This window comes from Laccaria bicolor, genomic scaffold (assembly GCF_000143565.1).
Source record: "Laccaria bicolor S238N-H82 LACBIscaffold_47 genomic scaffold, whole genome shotgun sequence".
NCBI lineage: Eukaryota > Fungi > Basidiomycota > Agaricomycetes > Agaricales > Hydnangiaceae > Laccaria > Laccaria bicolor.
In genome coordinates, this window is record NW_001889918.1 from 374,422 (window position 1) to 388,910 (window position 14,489).

General features: G+C 48.6%; 3 protein-coding genes across 3 annotated transcripts; 1 reads left to right on the forward strand and 2 right to left on the reverse strand.

Moving 5' to 3' along the window:
- Positions 1-100: 100 nt before the first annotated feature.
- LACBIDRAFT_333131 (uncharacterized protein) lies at positions 101-920 on the forward strand (the record flags this gene model as incomplete). Its single annotated transcript, XM_001887672.1, has 2 exons — positions 101-343; positions 402-920. 2 exons carry the CDS (start codon positions 101-103, stop codon positions 918-920), a joined length of 762 nt encoding a protein of 253 aa, XP_001887707.1.
- A 751-nt stretch (positions 921-1,671) lies between these two features.
- LACBIDRAFT_333132 (plasma membrane H+-transporting ATPase) lies at positions 1,672-3,437 on the reverse strand (the record flags this gene model as incomplete). Its single annotated transcript, XM_001887746.1, has 6 exons — positions 1,672-2,263; positions 2,284-2,478; positions 2,537-2,949; positions 3,000-3,098; positions 3,216-3,280; positions 3,410-3,437. The coding sequence occupies 6 exons, from the start codon at positions 3,435-3,437 to the stop codon at positions 1,672-1,674; spliced, it is 1,392 nt and encodes a 463-aa protein (XP_001887781.1).
- Positions 3,438-12,478: 9,041 nt separating this feature from the next.
- LACBIDRAFT_310745 (uncharacterized protein) lies at positions 12,479-12,913 on the reverse strand (the record flags this gene model as incomplete). Its single annotated transcript, XM_001887747.1, has 2 exons — positions 12,479-12,804; positions 12,859-12,913. 2 exons carry the CDS (start codon positions 12,911-12,913, stop codon positions 12,479-12,481), a joined length of 381 nt encoding a protein of 126 aa, XP_001887782.1.
- Positions 12,914-14,489: the final 1,576 nt, after the last annotated feature.

The window sequence follows — 14,489 nt, forward strand, 5'->3', positions numbered from 1 at the left end:
TTTCATTCACAACCACCATTATCCCATTCATCCTCCTGTCGTTCATTTGGCATTTGGCATTCTCCTCTCCAACTATATTCAGCAATACACACGTCACATCATGTCCAACCTCTACGCCGGTCCCTCATATCAGAATTCATCTCAACCCACCTTCTCCCCAGCTGCTCGTGATGAGACTCACCGACGGTCCTTTCTCGACTTGAATCAACCACTTACATCTATTGGGCGAAGGCAGCCAAGCCAAATCCAAACACCTCCTCCTAATCTATACTTACCTCAACCAACGTTTTCACCCACCTATGACCCCGCAACTCAAAATTTTCAGGTTGCATTGTGCCAGGAGGTGAGTGGCCGCTGAATTCCGATTTACACTTGCACCCCAGAAACTGACGTACCTAAAGCTCAACAGGTCCGAGAAGATTCACATCCCGCATTGTGAAGGCGATCGCTTTAGAAGCCAGCAGCCCACCGGCATCATGGCTTATTACGTTGCGGGCACTTGTGACACCCCTTTGGCTCATGGCGATTGGGACTTTGGGAGTCCCCTGGTCTCCGACCCCAGCACGTGCCAGTGTGGCTCAGTCCAATACTACAGTTCCACCAAAGGTCCTGTTGAATGGCAGGGCTTTCCATGCGAGGATCAGCTCGCAGCGTACGATGCATTCGGCCAGCCTCACTACGGTGCTGTCAAATTACTCCCATATCACTCTCAACACCCTCCCATTTCCCCTGCCCAACATTCTTCATACTCCGAGCTCTCAGCCAATGTACTTTTTCTATCGGAGCTCAAATGCGCTGGGTCGAATTCGAAGATTTCAAAAGCTCCGATTACCCCCTCCAACAACCCTCCAAGCCCAACACTCAACAAACTTCTACTAATGCGAAACGGAAGGAAAGGCCTTCGTCTGATTCTGAATTAGACATGGATTTTAAACCACATTTTCCGTCCTCCAGTCGTCGTTGATTGGCTCCCACACAGGGCAAACAAAAGGTAGCATCGGTGCCACCCCCATGTCAGTCGACTGCATCTCCGCCTAAGCCACACACTCCAAAGAAAGACGGAGAGCAGAAGAGGTTGAGTTTCACATGTCTATTTTGCAGGGAGAGGAAAATTGCGTGTGGTCGCCCAAGTGAGGATGAACCTGACCAAACTTGCACGTACACAATCGACTTCATTTGATGTTAGTGTTCTTACCACATTTTTAGTCAATGTCTGCGTCGAGATCTCACATGTGAATACCTGAAGGGGTCGAGGCGAGGACAGCATAAACGTGGTCCCAAGGGAAAAGCCAGGCATCAATGAACACTAGTGTTATGCTTCCTTCGCAGGATGTTTTAGTTTCATTTGTAATGTAATTTTCTCCAGCTTCTTGACATATCTTTGAGGCTGTGCTATATCATCATGTGTAGTATCATATAGAACCCTGTATTCATCTTGACCGAATGTTACGGGTGACTGGAATACATTACAGACTAGAAAGGACAACCATTAAGCTTTTCACCTGTGCAATCACAGCACGCAATTTTAAACTGCTCCCAGTCCCACTTCAGTTACACCGATAACAGCGGTCCAAACTGCCCAGTTCCATTCCTCCGCCCAGAAACCAGGTTTCATACAAACCACTTCGATGTTTCGTCCTTCTGGATCAATGATGAATACGGCGTAGTAAGTCATGAAGTACTGAGGGCGCAATCCCGGAGGCCACGGATAGCAAAGTCTTCTACGTCCTTCTCCAACCTCTCCTCCAGCTCCTTGGTCTTGTTGCGCGTGCAAAGTTCGATGATGATACCCGTCATACCCTTGGTGACACGCTTCAGTTTGCCGGTCGACTCTTCACGGTATGTGATCTCGGTACGCTTATCGACGGGGTTGAACGGCTTGAAGTCGAGCAGTTTGATTCCGGCACGAGCACGGGCTGTATCTCCGAGCGCTTGAACGACGGACGTGTCAATGGCGTCCTGATTCTCCACACGCAAGGCGTAAGCGGAAAGGAGTATAACATCTTCCGTGGAGAAGGGGCTGTATGTCTGGATAGTGTTGCGGTCGATGGTGAGCTTGTTGGTGGTCAAAGTTCCGGTCTTATCAGAGCACAGGATAGTAACGCCAGCCAACTCTTCAATGGCGGTGATGCGTGTATCAATGGCCTTGTACTTGGCTAATTGCTGAGCACCGACGGCGAGGGTGATTGAGAGGACGGTGGGCATGGCAATGGTGATACCACCGATGAGAAGAACGAGGATGTTGTCAAGACCATCGCGGTACCTGTACTACAGCCAGCGTACAAAACAAACATTTCCGCAATGACGAAGACATCCATGGTGACAAGACAGAAAGATCCGAATTGAGCCAAAACCTTCTGCAAGTGACCAGTGGTGTCGTCATCCTGGCCTCCGAGCGAGGCAGCACGATCAAAGAAGGTGTTGGGGCCAGTGGAGATAACCACTCCCTCAGCTTCACCCTGCTTGCACGTGGATCCCCTGAAAAAAAAAGACGTCAGACGCTGAACAATGTGCTCCGAAAACATTATAGACTCACGAAAAGCACTGGTCGCCCGTTTTCTTGGACTGAGGCAGTGACTCACCCGTCAAAGCGGTCTGATCAAGAGAAACATTGATGGCTTCTGTCAGACGACAATCAGCTGGGACGATATCACCGATTTTGAATGACACCATATCCCCAGGAACGAGAATGGACGACTCGATTTCTGACCATTGGCCATCGCGTCTAACCTTGGCTTTAGGTGCCAAGGAGTCCATAAGCGCCTTGAAGGCATTACCAGTGTTACGTTCTTCGTAGAAACCAATGGCAGAGTTGATGAATAGCAGGAGAACGATGCCGACAAAATCAGGCCAGTCAGGGGGTGTGCCCTGACCGTTTGAAGGTACGATAGTGACGAGCGCAGCGGCTTCCATCACCCATGACAGGGGGCTCCACATAAAACTCAAGAACTGAGCAGAATTAATCAGAAACGTGCGCCTAGAGAAAGTAAAAGACTAACCTGAAGGAATATATTCTGTTCCTCAGATTCCAGTTTGTTGCGGCCAAATAGCTCGAGTCGTCGTTGAGCCTCTTCTTGGTTCAACCCCTCCGCAGTGCACTACAAGAGCTTGATGACATTGTCGATAACGATAGTCTCCGCTCCTTGTCGATAACGATAGTCTCCGCTCCTTGTCGTACAAATCCTCTGCCTTTAGTTCGATCTGCAGGGACGCACGTTCGTATGAGCCAAGGAAGCTGAAAACATCTGAGCACGTACTGTGGACATATCGACCTTGGCGTCTACACACGCGTCAGAACCGCATAGAACAAGTTGAATAAAATCAACGAATCACGAGATGCTTTCTCGTCGTCATGGCCAGAATCCTTATACTGCCTCTTCTGGCTCTTCGATGGCGTCGGTAGCATCACCCTGAGGATCGTCTGCGACGGCGCTCATGGTGGCTAAGTCGCTTCCAGGAAGAAGAAGATTGCGACCAGGATGGAGATGTTTGACCTTAGTATGTAGTTCCCAACCTATCCATGAGAAATTTGCGGGGCCGCAGAGGAACTGACTCAGAGATTCCAATCTGTCACGAAAGCAACACGAAAGCAGAAATACATACCAGATTTCATCGCTTTTCTGAGGAATATATGTGTTGCGTTTACCTCGGTGCCTCGCTCGTTCCGGGTTTCGACGACATCTCAAAATCTCAAGGACAACCAAAACGCCATGAGGGAAAAACGCCAGTCACACCCGTTGGCGGAAAGCACGAACACGTATACACAATGGTGGATGATGACAAACAATGCGTATCTACTCCTGAAGCCTTTGCCAAACATGAACAAGCAGTGTGGATCTCTATGAATCGCAAATGAATCGACTTCTTTCGGCTGCCAGTGACACGCTCCACCGTTCCATCAAACAAAAATTCGAGGCGATCAAGGTCGTTGAGGGATACATATTCGCGTTCGTCTGTGCACGAGGAGGTGATCTATAAATAAAACAACCCTTTCGTGGAAAATCGGCGCTAACTTTGCCATCACGACGGTCGACCTGAACGTTTCCAGCGTGAAGTTCTGAGTGTGTCGGAATACATAGGTACTAGACGAGGTAAAGTGAGCAGGTGAGATTGACTCGGAGTGGAGCCTGGAGGAAGACGTACACGTCATATAAGTACCTCATTACTCCCTACACAAGACGAACACATCGAGTCAACATTGAGTCCTCCATGATGCTGAAGCGAAGGCATTCTTTGCCTCGGCCGTCCGCCATGGTATTGCCAGAAGTCTAATGGTCTCGGATGTTCCAATATTGCATCCGCCCGAGTGTTAGAGTATGGCTGCTGTTGAGAGGTTAGTTGATGAACAACGGTAAAAGGGGAAAAGGAATAGAAAGATGGGGGCCGATTCATCGATCTAAGTCTCGATAACGAAAAGGAATGGGCATCAAGTAGGCTGATCCAGAAAGGAACGGAACGAGTTACGAAAGGAGGAAAGAGATGGGTGTGCGCTGAACACAAACCACCTAGACAAAAGGGGTACAGTTGAAGTAGGGGGAAGGTCGAAAAAGTGTATGGGTGGAAAAAAAATGCGGTATCCACTTAGCGCTTGCAATGAAAATGTTTGAGCGTGTTTTGATTCACCACTAGTCAAGTTAGGACGTAGCCGTATACACACCCCGCTCCTCGCCGTCGAATTTGCAGGAATAGTTTATGAGGGTGATAGGCATCGAGTCGAGGCGTGGGCACTGCAACGTAGGTTAGATTCCGTTCTGAGTCTGACACACGATGGACTTGCCTGACGTCAGAGGCATTCCCCATTGTCATCTTCGCATTTCCTCTGTCTCTCAACCTGTGGAAGGTGTTCAAATGTGTCCCCTCTCTTGAAAGCAGTCGTTGATGGTACATCTTCTGACTTTTCGATGACGCGAGAGTTCGTCGACGACGTAGTGCTGCAACATCGGATAAGAGAGTCTAGACGCCTGTGAGTGAACAGGTCATTCTGTTAATGGGAGATACAACTTACTCAACATGATTAGGCATTGAGTCAAGGTAAAACTGAGCTAAAAATTTCCAGGTTGCACAAGCTACAATTCAAGGTCTAGTTACATATCTATCTAAATCGCACCCAAGTACTCTATGATTTTTGCACGCCGGCTGTCGACATTCATGGTATTGGGAAAAGGTTCCATCCCCAGAGCTGCTCCCATCTGAATACAAACAGGACCTAGAAATTAGGTCAGAAGCAGCAGGGATTGAAGTATTCTTGAGAGGTATTCACCTTTCATTTGATATAGTTCGGTTTTGTTTTGTGGGAAATACTGGGGATTGATTCCAGCAGGGTATCTGAGTAGGGCGTCATGTGGGCATTTTGAATTGTGAAGGCGGAGAGTCAGTAAGGTGGCCCTAGAGAAATCAAGTTCTAATCGTAAATGAAATGGTGGGAGATATACTGCTGGTTGATTTTAGTCATAATGCGCTCCTCGCTTGTGCGCAGCGCCTCAAGTATAACAGCTGATGAGTCTTGGAGAGCAGTCTGATAATAAAGGATCAGTTCAGGTCCAAAATGTAGAAGTCAGTAGAACCTGCCCGCAGATCCTCAGCGGTAATGGTGTTTGGCTCGGGGGCGGCGTTTGGGATTCTCGCCACATGAGTGGCAACCTCGGCCAATAGAACCGAGAGTCGGGCGAAATCAGGTTGATCAGGAAGGGGTTGGACGTCTGCCATCGAGGGAGTAATAAGCTAGTTGGACTGTGGTGGTGGAAGCAAAGGTGAAAGGATTGCACGATCGTAATAATCCAAGTCGATCAACTAGCACGTGACCTCAGACTAGTCTTCCCACCCTTGTTTCGTAGCCTATATTTTTATTAGGGAACCACGGCCCCTAGTAGTTTAATTTGAATATTGTTAGGCTCAGTCTCTCATGCTCCGCACCGGACGCCATCCAGTTGCTCGACGTAAACTTGTAGTCCCATGCGTGCCTACCTCTACTTAACTTGGAAGCTCCTGCCCAACGTGGCTTGAACGTGGCCAGACCCTCTCTTCTGAGGTTCGACACTCACCCGTCGACGCACTATCAATTACCCAACGCCTTGGCAGCCGGAGAGTAAGCACATAACCACGGAAGTCTACCAGTCTGCCAAGAAGGATTGGTACCGTGAGCACCGTGAATTCATTAGTAGAGGACATATAGCCGAGCAAACTTGATCATAAACACAACAAAGTGAGCCTATGAAAATCCTTCCATTACAAACGGATCGCTATACTGCCCAAATTTACTGGGTACACCTATTTTCCAAATGTCGATGAAGCGACCAAAGGAAACGGCGTGGGCGGAACCTCCCTCCCAGGCGGACCAGCGGAGACACCCAAATCAGACACCTCTCCGCTCTCCATGTTGTACACCCAGCCATGGACTGCACCTTGATCATGTGCGTAGTGCTGTTGATTACTTTTATTAATCCGCGAAGAACACGACAATGGGAAAAGGAAGTGACTCACATGTCGAATCAACGCTGAATCACTGATCCTCTTCACGTTTGCCTTGACATTCTCTTCCACTAGAGCGCGGAACACCGCTAAACAAAATAAATCTCAGCACTTGTCCATGAAAACGGGTGCTTGACAAACGTACGGCAATGTAAATGAGGCAACTCCTCCGCGCACGGTTGTTTTTCCCGATGGCGCACAATCTCCGGCCTACAACCCATCTCCACATCAACGAAACAAAACAAAACAAAACAGAGAAAAGAGAAGGAAAGTGCTAACCGCTCAGACGTCTCATACAAATCCCGAATATTATGTATCCAGCTCTGGACCGCCAAATTCGCAGGACTGAACTGCAGTCCTTGCTTCTCCGTGTCTACAGTTGGTGGTTGTAGTGGGGACTGGAACGGGAGCATAGAGGCAGCTACGCCTCCGCATCCGTAATGCCCCAGTACGACCACATGTTTGACTTTGAGTGTCGATAGTGCGTATGCGAGAACCGCGCTCCTATTGATAGAGATAGGCTAGTAAGTAAGAGCCAATGCGTGCGGGTGCCAAATGGGAGGTGAAAGTGTGGTGGGGGATAAGATATAAACGTGCAGTAAGTGAACATTGAGGGATAATGCGAATCCTAACGGATATAACATGAGAAGTGCACAGACTACAAATGTGTATCACCCATTATGGATGCCTCGAGATGAAGGGGAAAAAAAGGTAGCATAACGAAGCAAGGTGGTTGAACCGGGAGATATAGTGGTTGAGACAGATCCTGGTGGTGGACGGAACAAATTCTGGGCACCAGGATGAACGTAAAAAGCGAGTAAACAGAAGAATTTTAAACCAGAAAAGAATTAACCAAACTGCCAAAGAAAACACTTACGAGCTCATATCGACCTCGTCGAATTGGTTTGCGATATTTCCTGCGGTGAATATTGTATCTGGGTTAGCTGAAAAGATGCCTTGTTCATTTACCCTGCTGTCTGAGCAATCGACAAGCATGAATGGCGGACCTGGGTGGTGGGTTAGTTGGTGCTGCAAAGCTTCGGGAACGTGTACAGAGGGGGAATTGATGAAAAAAAAAAAGAGATGGGACGAGGGAGGGTGTACGGATCTTGGGGACATGTGGCAGTGAACAGAACGGAACGATGACAGCCAATGAATGTAGAACAAAACACGGACGTTGACCCTCATTCGCCAGATCCCGCAACAGCCCAGGATTAGTGAGCTTCATCGTCTTCATGTATTCCTGATTTCCGCGGTACAGTGCTTCGGGCACAGGAAAATCTGCGTGGCACGAGCATGGCGTGCGTGTAGGTGCGTGCAAGGGTCTAGCGTGCAGGGAGGGGCTGCGTGCACTGGCAGAGGATGTGCGTGCATGCTCCTAGCGTGCACCCGGGCACGCGTGCATAATATATAGGGTGTGTGTATGGTTTATGAGGTGCATGCATAATAAAAACAGTCAAGTATCTTACTGTTTCATAACGTAGACTAGTGTGGCCCTCCTGTAGGATACTTAATTGTTTACAGCTGTGTTGAATATAGGGTGCGGTCTTCTTGATCATCTTGGGGTGTGGTTTGGGACGCGATTTCTTTTCTGTCAGTTGTATTATCTCTTCGCAGTGAATGTAATCAGGTCCAAACTATTTGACGTCATGTGAGTCACCTCAAACTTAGTGGGTTTCACTTACCTGAAGATCATCATCATCTCCAGGACAATCCTGGTGATTCAAGTCTTCCATCCTTGCATACAGATCCCAATCTTGGTGATGTCCTGCGTCCAAGCCCCATTGATAATAACTCGCGATCCCTGCAGCTCTCGAAACCTCAAACATCTCAGTCTCCAGATTCTCCAAGGCCTCGTGTTCAACATCAATGTCGAACAAGACTGAAGGGATACTTGTAAATTGGATCCTCCAAGCCTCATTGATGATTTCTGGCTTTGTGAGTACCTTCAACTTTGGTTCATTTTTGATATGTTCTGCAGTGTAAAGGGTGAACGCATGAGCTAGCAGTAAGTGCCTGAGCCAGGTCTCTGCATTTTTGCTGATGTGACACAGAAACCAATTTGCGATCTGGGCTCTCTCAACGATAGAAAGAGCTCCACAATACGGAACCAAGCTTGTTTGAAATGGCTTTTTGCCATTTTCTAACCAATCTCTTGCCCGAAACAGCCCTTTTAGATTGTGCTTCATCTGGTTCTGGCAGTCCAAAGTACAGAAAAACATGTCTGAGAAAGTCCTACATGAAATATTTAGAATCTGAATCTGGTTTAATGTCGGGGGACTCACCATCATCTTGAGAATTTTGCCTTTAGATGAAGGAGAAAGCAAGGAAGAATCAGGATGATACTTGTTGACCCCGATCACTTTCCATTGAACGGAACCTAACTCTAAATTGTGGCTTGATACATTGTCCAAAGACCCAGTATTTATTAATTTAAATGGGTAGCGTGCATGGGTGTTCACAAGTGTGTGTTAGCATGATAGTAGTGTGCTAGTGCGTGCAGACGTGTGCTGGTGCGTGGATGAGCGTGCAGATGCGTGGATGAGCGTGACCTTCACAGGTCAGTAACGTGATGATGCGTGCTGATGCGTGAGCACATGCACGCATCTGCATGGTGATGCGTGTCAAGGTCCTGAGCATGCGTGACTGCTGTGCGCATCACTGATTCAGTACAGAAAGTTGCTATTACCATCATTAACAACCAAGATATGGGAATGACAAAGCAATTCAGAAGGATTGAATTTAATGACGTCAAGATGGTTTTTCTCTGCCAGAAAACGGGGAAGTTTTTACATGATTGCATCATTATGTCTCACATTTTTCTATGACATATTCAAAAAAGCCGTGCAACGCCGGGCTACTAAAATAATGTTTATACAAAGGAAAATAAAGCTACTCTAAATTATTGGCTAAAATAGTAGGCTTTCAAGAATATTATTATAAAATTGTCAATTCTTCACCGAATTTAGCGTTCTTGGGCTTGTTTTAAAGCTACGACGCATGGCAATAATGTTTACTGCAAGGAATATGAGAAATATACGCCGTTTTAATCGATTTTCTATTTTTTCGGTCCTAACCGGTTAGTAACTGCAACTAACCGGTTTTCATCGGTTATCTTCGGTCCAGTTAGGTTATTTTGGGTCTGGGAACGAACCCTAACCGGTCTCGGTCTCGGTTAGAGCCCCTGGGCACCCAATAACCTAACCTAACCGGACTTTCAAACACTAATGAAGCTTGCTGACCCGAAAGCCAATCTTGTCTAATCCTGTCTTCACTTCGTCGTTTTGTTAGACTTATTAGAGGATGTTCCTGCCATTATTTCTCAAAAAAATTGGGATGGGTAGGAAGCCTTTCTTTAGTTCTACACGTTTAAATTGTTTTCAGAGAAAGGGGCTATCAGTGTGGAGGTCATTTGCGTGAATATAGACCCTGAATGGACCGGATTTTGTTCCCCGAAGGTGGGAAACATTACATCATCAGAATTGATACTGTGCCCACTTTAATTAAATAACAAACACTTGTTATATTCCATCTTTATTCTATGTACGCCAGATTTACTCATTGTGCAGTGTACTTTCAGGCGTCGCGCTCACTTTTGGCAGAGTTTAATCGCCCTTGAGTGGCGTGGAAAACGGATGAATTCAGACCTCCGTTGGAAAGTTATCTTCTGACTGTCCTTATTGTAGTATAGTGATATAGTAGCTATTAGTAGGTGCTTTAATCTACACACAACAGTCTATTTTTCGTTACATTCGCACAGAATATTGCCAGGATGGTACACGCGTGCACCATCATCTGCGTAAGTAATACTTGCGTGGCAAGCGTGCAAGTTGCGTGACATGCGTGAAAATTAGCACGCAAGCAGTGGCACGCACGCCACGCTAGTGCCACGCAGATTTCTAGTTGCCCCAGTGCTTCGATAGCTGGACATGGCTTGCGCGTTTTCTGGTCCAGGTGTTGTGTGGAGCAGTGTCTGGATATACCGCTCTGCGACAACTGTCTATCCTGCACAGAAAGTTGAAGATGAGCTACGCGAACGTTCAGCCAAGGAGTTTCATGCACAAAGTATCGTGCAAGACGAACCATATGCGCGCTGGCTGTGTCCGTGGTATAATGCACGACCTGCACGCGAGCATTGTTGAACAGGACAGGTACGCTGGGCTGCGAATTTCGCGGGTTGTGTTATGATTGCTGAGAGGGGCATTAGGGCAGAGTAGGAGTGGTAGGAGAGTAGAGGGTCGGACCTTGACTTGAAGTGTGGCCGATGGAAAAAGGTGAAAAAGGTGACCAACAAATCGATGCTAACACGTGCTACGGTGCTCTAGTCCGACGTACAACAAACGTACAACCAATTCACGAACTTATTCTGCAACCTCAAAAGCTCGTCTGGTGGCAGGGAACGACAGAAACAATGGTTAGATGCGCTAGGCAATCCGGTAAGTTCTTTCCCTTCCGTTTCTTTTTGGATGTAAGGCTGACGTTGTGTATTGTGGTAGACATGCGAGTACTGTGCCCAGGACCCTAGTAAACGGATCTGCGACGTGGAACGAGTCGCGTGTAAGGCGTGTAAAGACCGACATCGTTCGTGTCCGCGGTTCATCAAGTTCATGATGGAAACTGTCACTGGGGATTTGGGCATCTCGAATGAGACATACGAGCGGTATCGAATCAACTTTACGAGGAAAGGTGGGGGAGGGGCAGCGGCGAGTACTAGCAAGGGTTCCTCGAGGAAGGCGAGGGAGAGGAAGGTGAAGGATAGGGAGAGGAGGTCTGCAGGTCTGTGTCTATGGCTGCTGCCAAGGATGGACAAAACGGACAACCCGTTGCTGGAACGTCCCCGTCCGCGTCCGCTGGACCTCTGCCTGTCCCAGGGTTCGAGTCTGACTTGGAGAGTTTGTCGAGTTTGGATGACGAAGAAGACGATCACCTCTCTCAAATTCCGCTCCGATCCCACCATCTGCGTCTGCGTCGACATCGAGAGCACCCAACAACTTCCAATTACCACCATCACGTACACCCGGCAGCCATCTCACGTTAGAAGGATGGTCTCAGTTATGCCTCAGGATGTTCGCCTCTCCGTTTCACGTACCAAGAACTCCGTCCCCCCCACTCCCTCCTCCAGCGCCATCGTGGCACCCGTAACCGCACGTCACCCATAACCACAGCAGCACCGCCCAGGGATTAGCAGGCCCTGGCGTGAAACACCCAAGTTTCCTTCCTCCCCCTCCTCCTCGCACACCCGTCAATGGAGCTGTCACTCCCGTCAACCTCAAACATAGAATCCAAGAACTCGAATCGACGCTTAGAGAGCGGGACAGGGCCCTCAAGAAACAGCACGAAGACCGCGTAAGAGGGGATGCTCGTGTGCGGCTACTTGAGGGTCAATTAAGGGACTCGGATAAGCGTCTGGAGGAGTGTACCGCCCGACTTGATGAAGGAAGGCTCGAGGAACGCGATGCGCTCCTCAAAGAGCGGGAGTCCCGTGTACAGGAGCTTGATCAGCTTCTGAAAGAACGGGATACAAGGCTTGAAGAGCTGGAGTCTCGTGTTGAGGGACTACATGCTCGTCTTCAGGACCCGTCCTCAAAGGGAGACGAGCGTCTTCGTGAACGGGATGCACGTATCGAGGAACTCGATGCTAGGTTGGAACAGAGGTGGGATTCGTGGGTTTCAGAAGAGCGCGATAAGCTCTCTGCCCGCATCAAAGAGCGGGAACAGCGTCTCAAAGAACAGGACGCCCGGATCCTTGAACAGGACATCCAAATCCAGGACCTCACCAATCGCTTATCGGAACGTCGTGAAGAAGAGAACCGCGTGTTGGATGCGAGGAGGGTGGAAGATCTCGAGAGAAGGTTACGGATTCAGGAACAGTTGAGGATACAGGAAGAGAGGATGAGGATTGAGGAAGGGAGGTTGTATCGGCTTAGAGTGGATGAGTTGGAGGGGATGGTGAGGAAACGGGGGAGGGGACGTTGATGTGTGAGGTCGGGATTCAAGTTCAAGCTGATGATCAATCACACCCACACGACGAAGAACTCGACGACCGCGAGAAGGACATCGGTTCCAGAGCACAAGAATGTGCGCAGTGCGAACTTGAAGTACGGAACCGGGAAAGGGAAGGGGATAAAAGGAGACGGGGGCGCAGACCATAAGAAATGGTGAGACGTAACGAGTGAGCAGGCGGACACCCAGAATATGGATGTGGAGTGTGATTATTAGGCAATGAACATGAAAACGCACGACAAGCAGCTATAATTGAATGTCTGCACGAGTACCTGTCGGCAAGTAAGCCCGCTGAAAGGGCACCAAACAGAGCCCCAAGCTCAAGGACAGCAGCTAGAAATTGGGCATCACAAAACCAAACTTGGTTCAATATAAAAAATTAGCTACTCAAAATCCCCTTCTGTAGCGGCGTCATGGGCCAACGGCGGATGAAGTCTTCCATAACTAGCACGTTTGCAATCTACTCAAGCAGATGGTAAGCATCTTAATACGTTCAAACGCCATGAGACACGTAAATCAACTCACCACGCCCTGGTCATACCCAAACTCCAGCCCTCCAATGCTAGCAAAGAACGCACACGCAAGCGCTTATCCATTATACCAGAGCCCTGCAAGCCCAGGTGGCCCATATGCGTATGTATAGCTTCGCCCGTCAGGGAGAATGGTCAGCGACCCTTTGTGTTGTTTCCCCCCTCGAATGGGCGGTAGCAGAGGTGCATGTTCTAAGTCATGATCAGTTGAGACCAGCCCCGAAGGAGAAGACTCAAACGTCGAGGAAGATGATGAGGTTGCGGTGTCGAGTGCTATGTAACTGTTGGCATTACGGGTGCTCTGTAGGTTGCCGCTGGCATTAAATCTTGGGAGCTCAGGGAAATGTAGAGTAACTCACCATACGTATCGCTTCGGTTGTTGAAGGCAGCGTCGCCGTCGTTGTTAGGAGCGGAAGTCGTCGTCGTCGTCGAGGAACAAGTCAAAGCCCGCCCACTTCGATAGGTTGAGTCACGTGTACTAGTCTTCCACCCTGGCTACTTACAAACTTTACCCTCAGGGATCAATAGACCTGAGAAGGGCCGGTTAAATCTGGATACATTTCTAGGAGAGGTCGCGCAGCTCACCTCATTGCGCTAGCTAATCCTCAAATCAATCATTTTCAACAATATACTACCGCCCGGAAATCACCACTTCTCTTCCAATCTCGATATGCTAACCTTGGAAGATCTCAGCATCGACACGCTCCTCGCCATCCTCTTCAGATGTGATCATCCAGACCTTACGACCCTCAAGCTCGCTAGGTGTCCCCTGGACGCGATGCCCGAATATTTCCTCCTAAACATCCCTTGTTTGGTGTTACAGGATCTCGCCCCCACCGTGAACCTCATGGAGATTTTCGACAGATGGCATGGAATGGGACTCGAAATCGTCGGCTGTCCAACCTTTGATGACGATGTGCTGAAGCGACTGGGCATGCCAGGCGTAGGCGTGAGCATTCAGGAACTGGCCATCTTTGATTGCACAAATTTTTCTGTCTCAGCTTTACAGGAAATGGTATAAAGCAGGCTTCTTTGGGCTGGTCTTATGCAGACTCTAAAAGTGGCGGGTGAAGGGCCGGCTATCACAGACGACGAACGGGCGTGGTTTGGAGATCATGTAGCAGAATTCTCAGCTGACGAGGTTGTATTGGCTGATCCTGAATGACTTACTTGGGTGGATGGCCCCCCCAAGGTTCGGCTTGCGGGCGAAGACTCATCCCAAATTTCCACTACGACATAACGCCACTTTATCCTACCTGCAGTGATATGATAAAGTAAGTGCAAAAAAGGCCCACTTTTTCTAATGCTTGCGATAAGTGTAGAAATTGTTTATCCACTTCGTCCCCACCTGCCTCTTCGCACTCCGCATGCCCGTCGCCTACGCCCATCACCTCAAGGGCACCAATTCCAACTACATACACATTTTCGAATTGCCTGAATTGATACTGAACCCCTGTTCTTTTTTTTCGTGGCGTACTCACCCTTTCG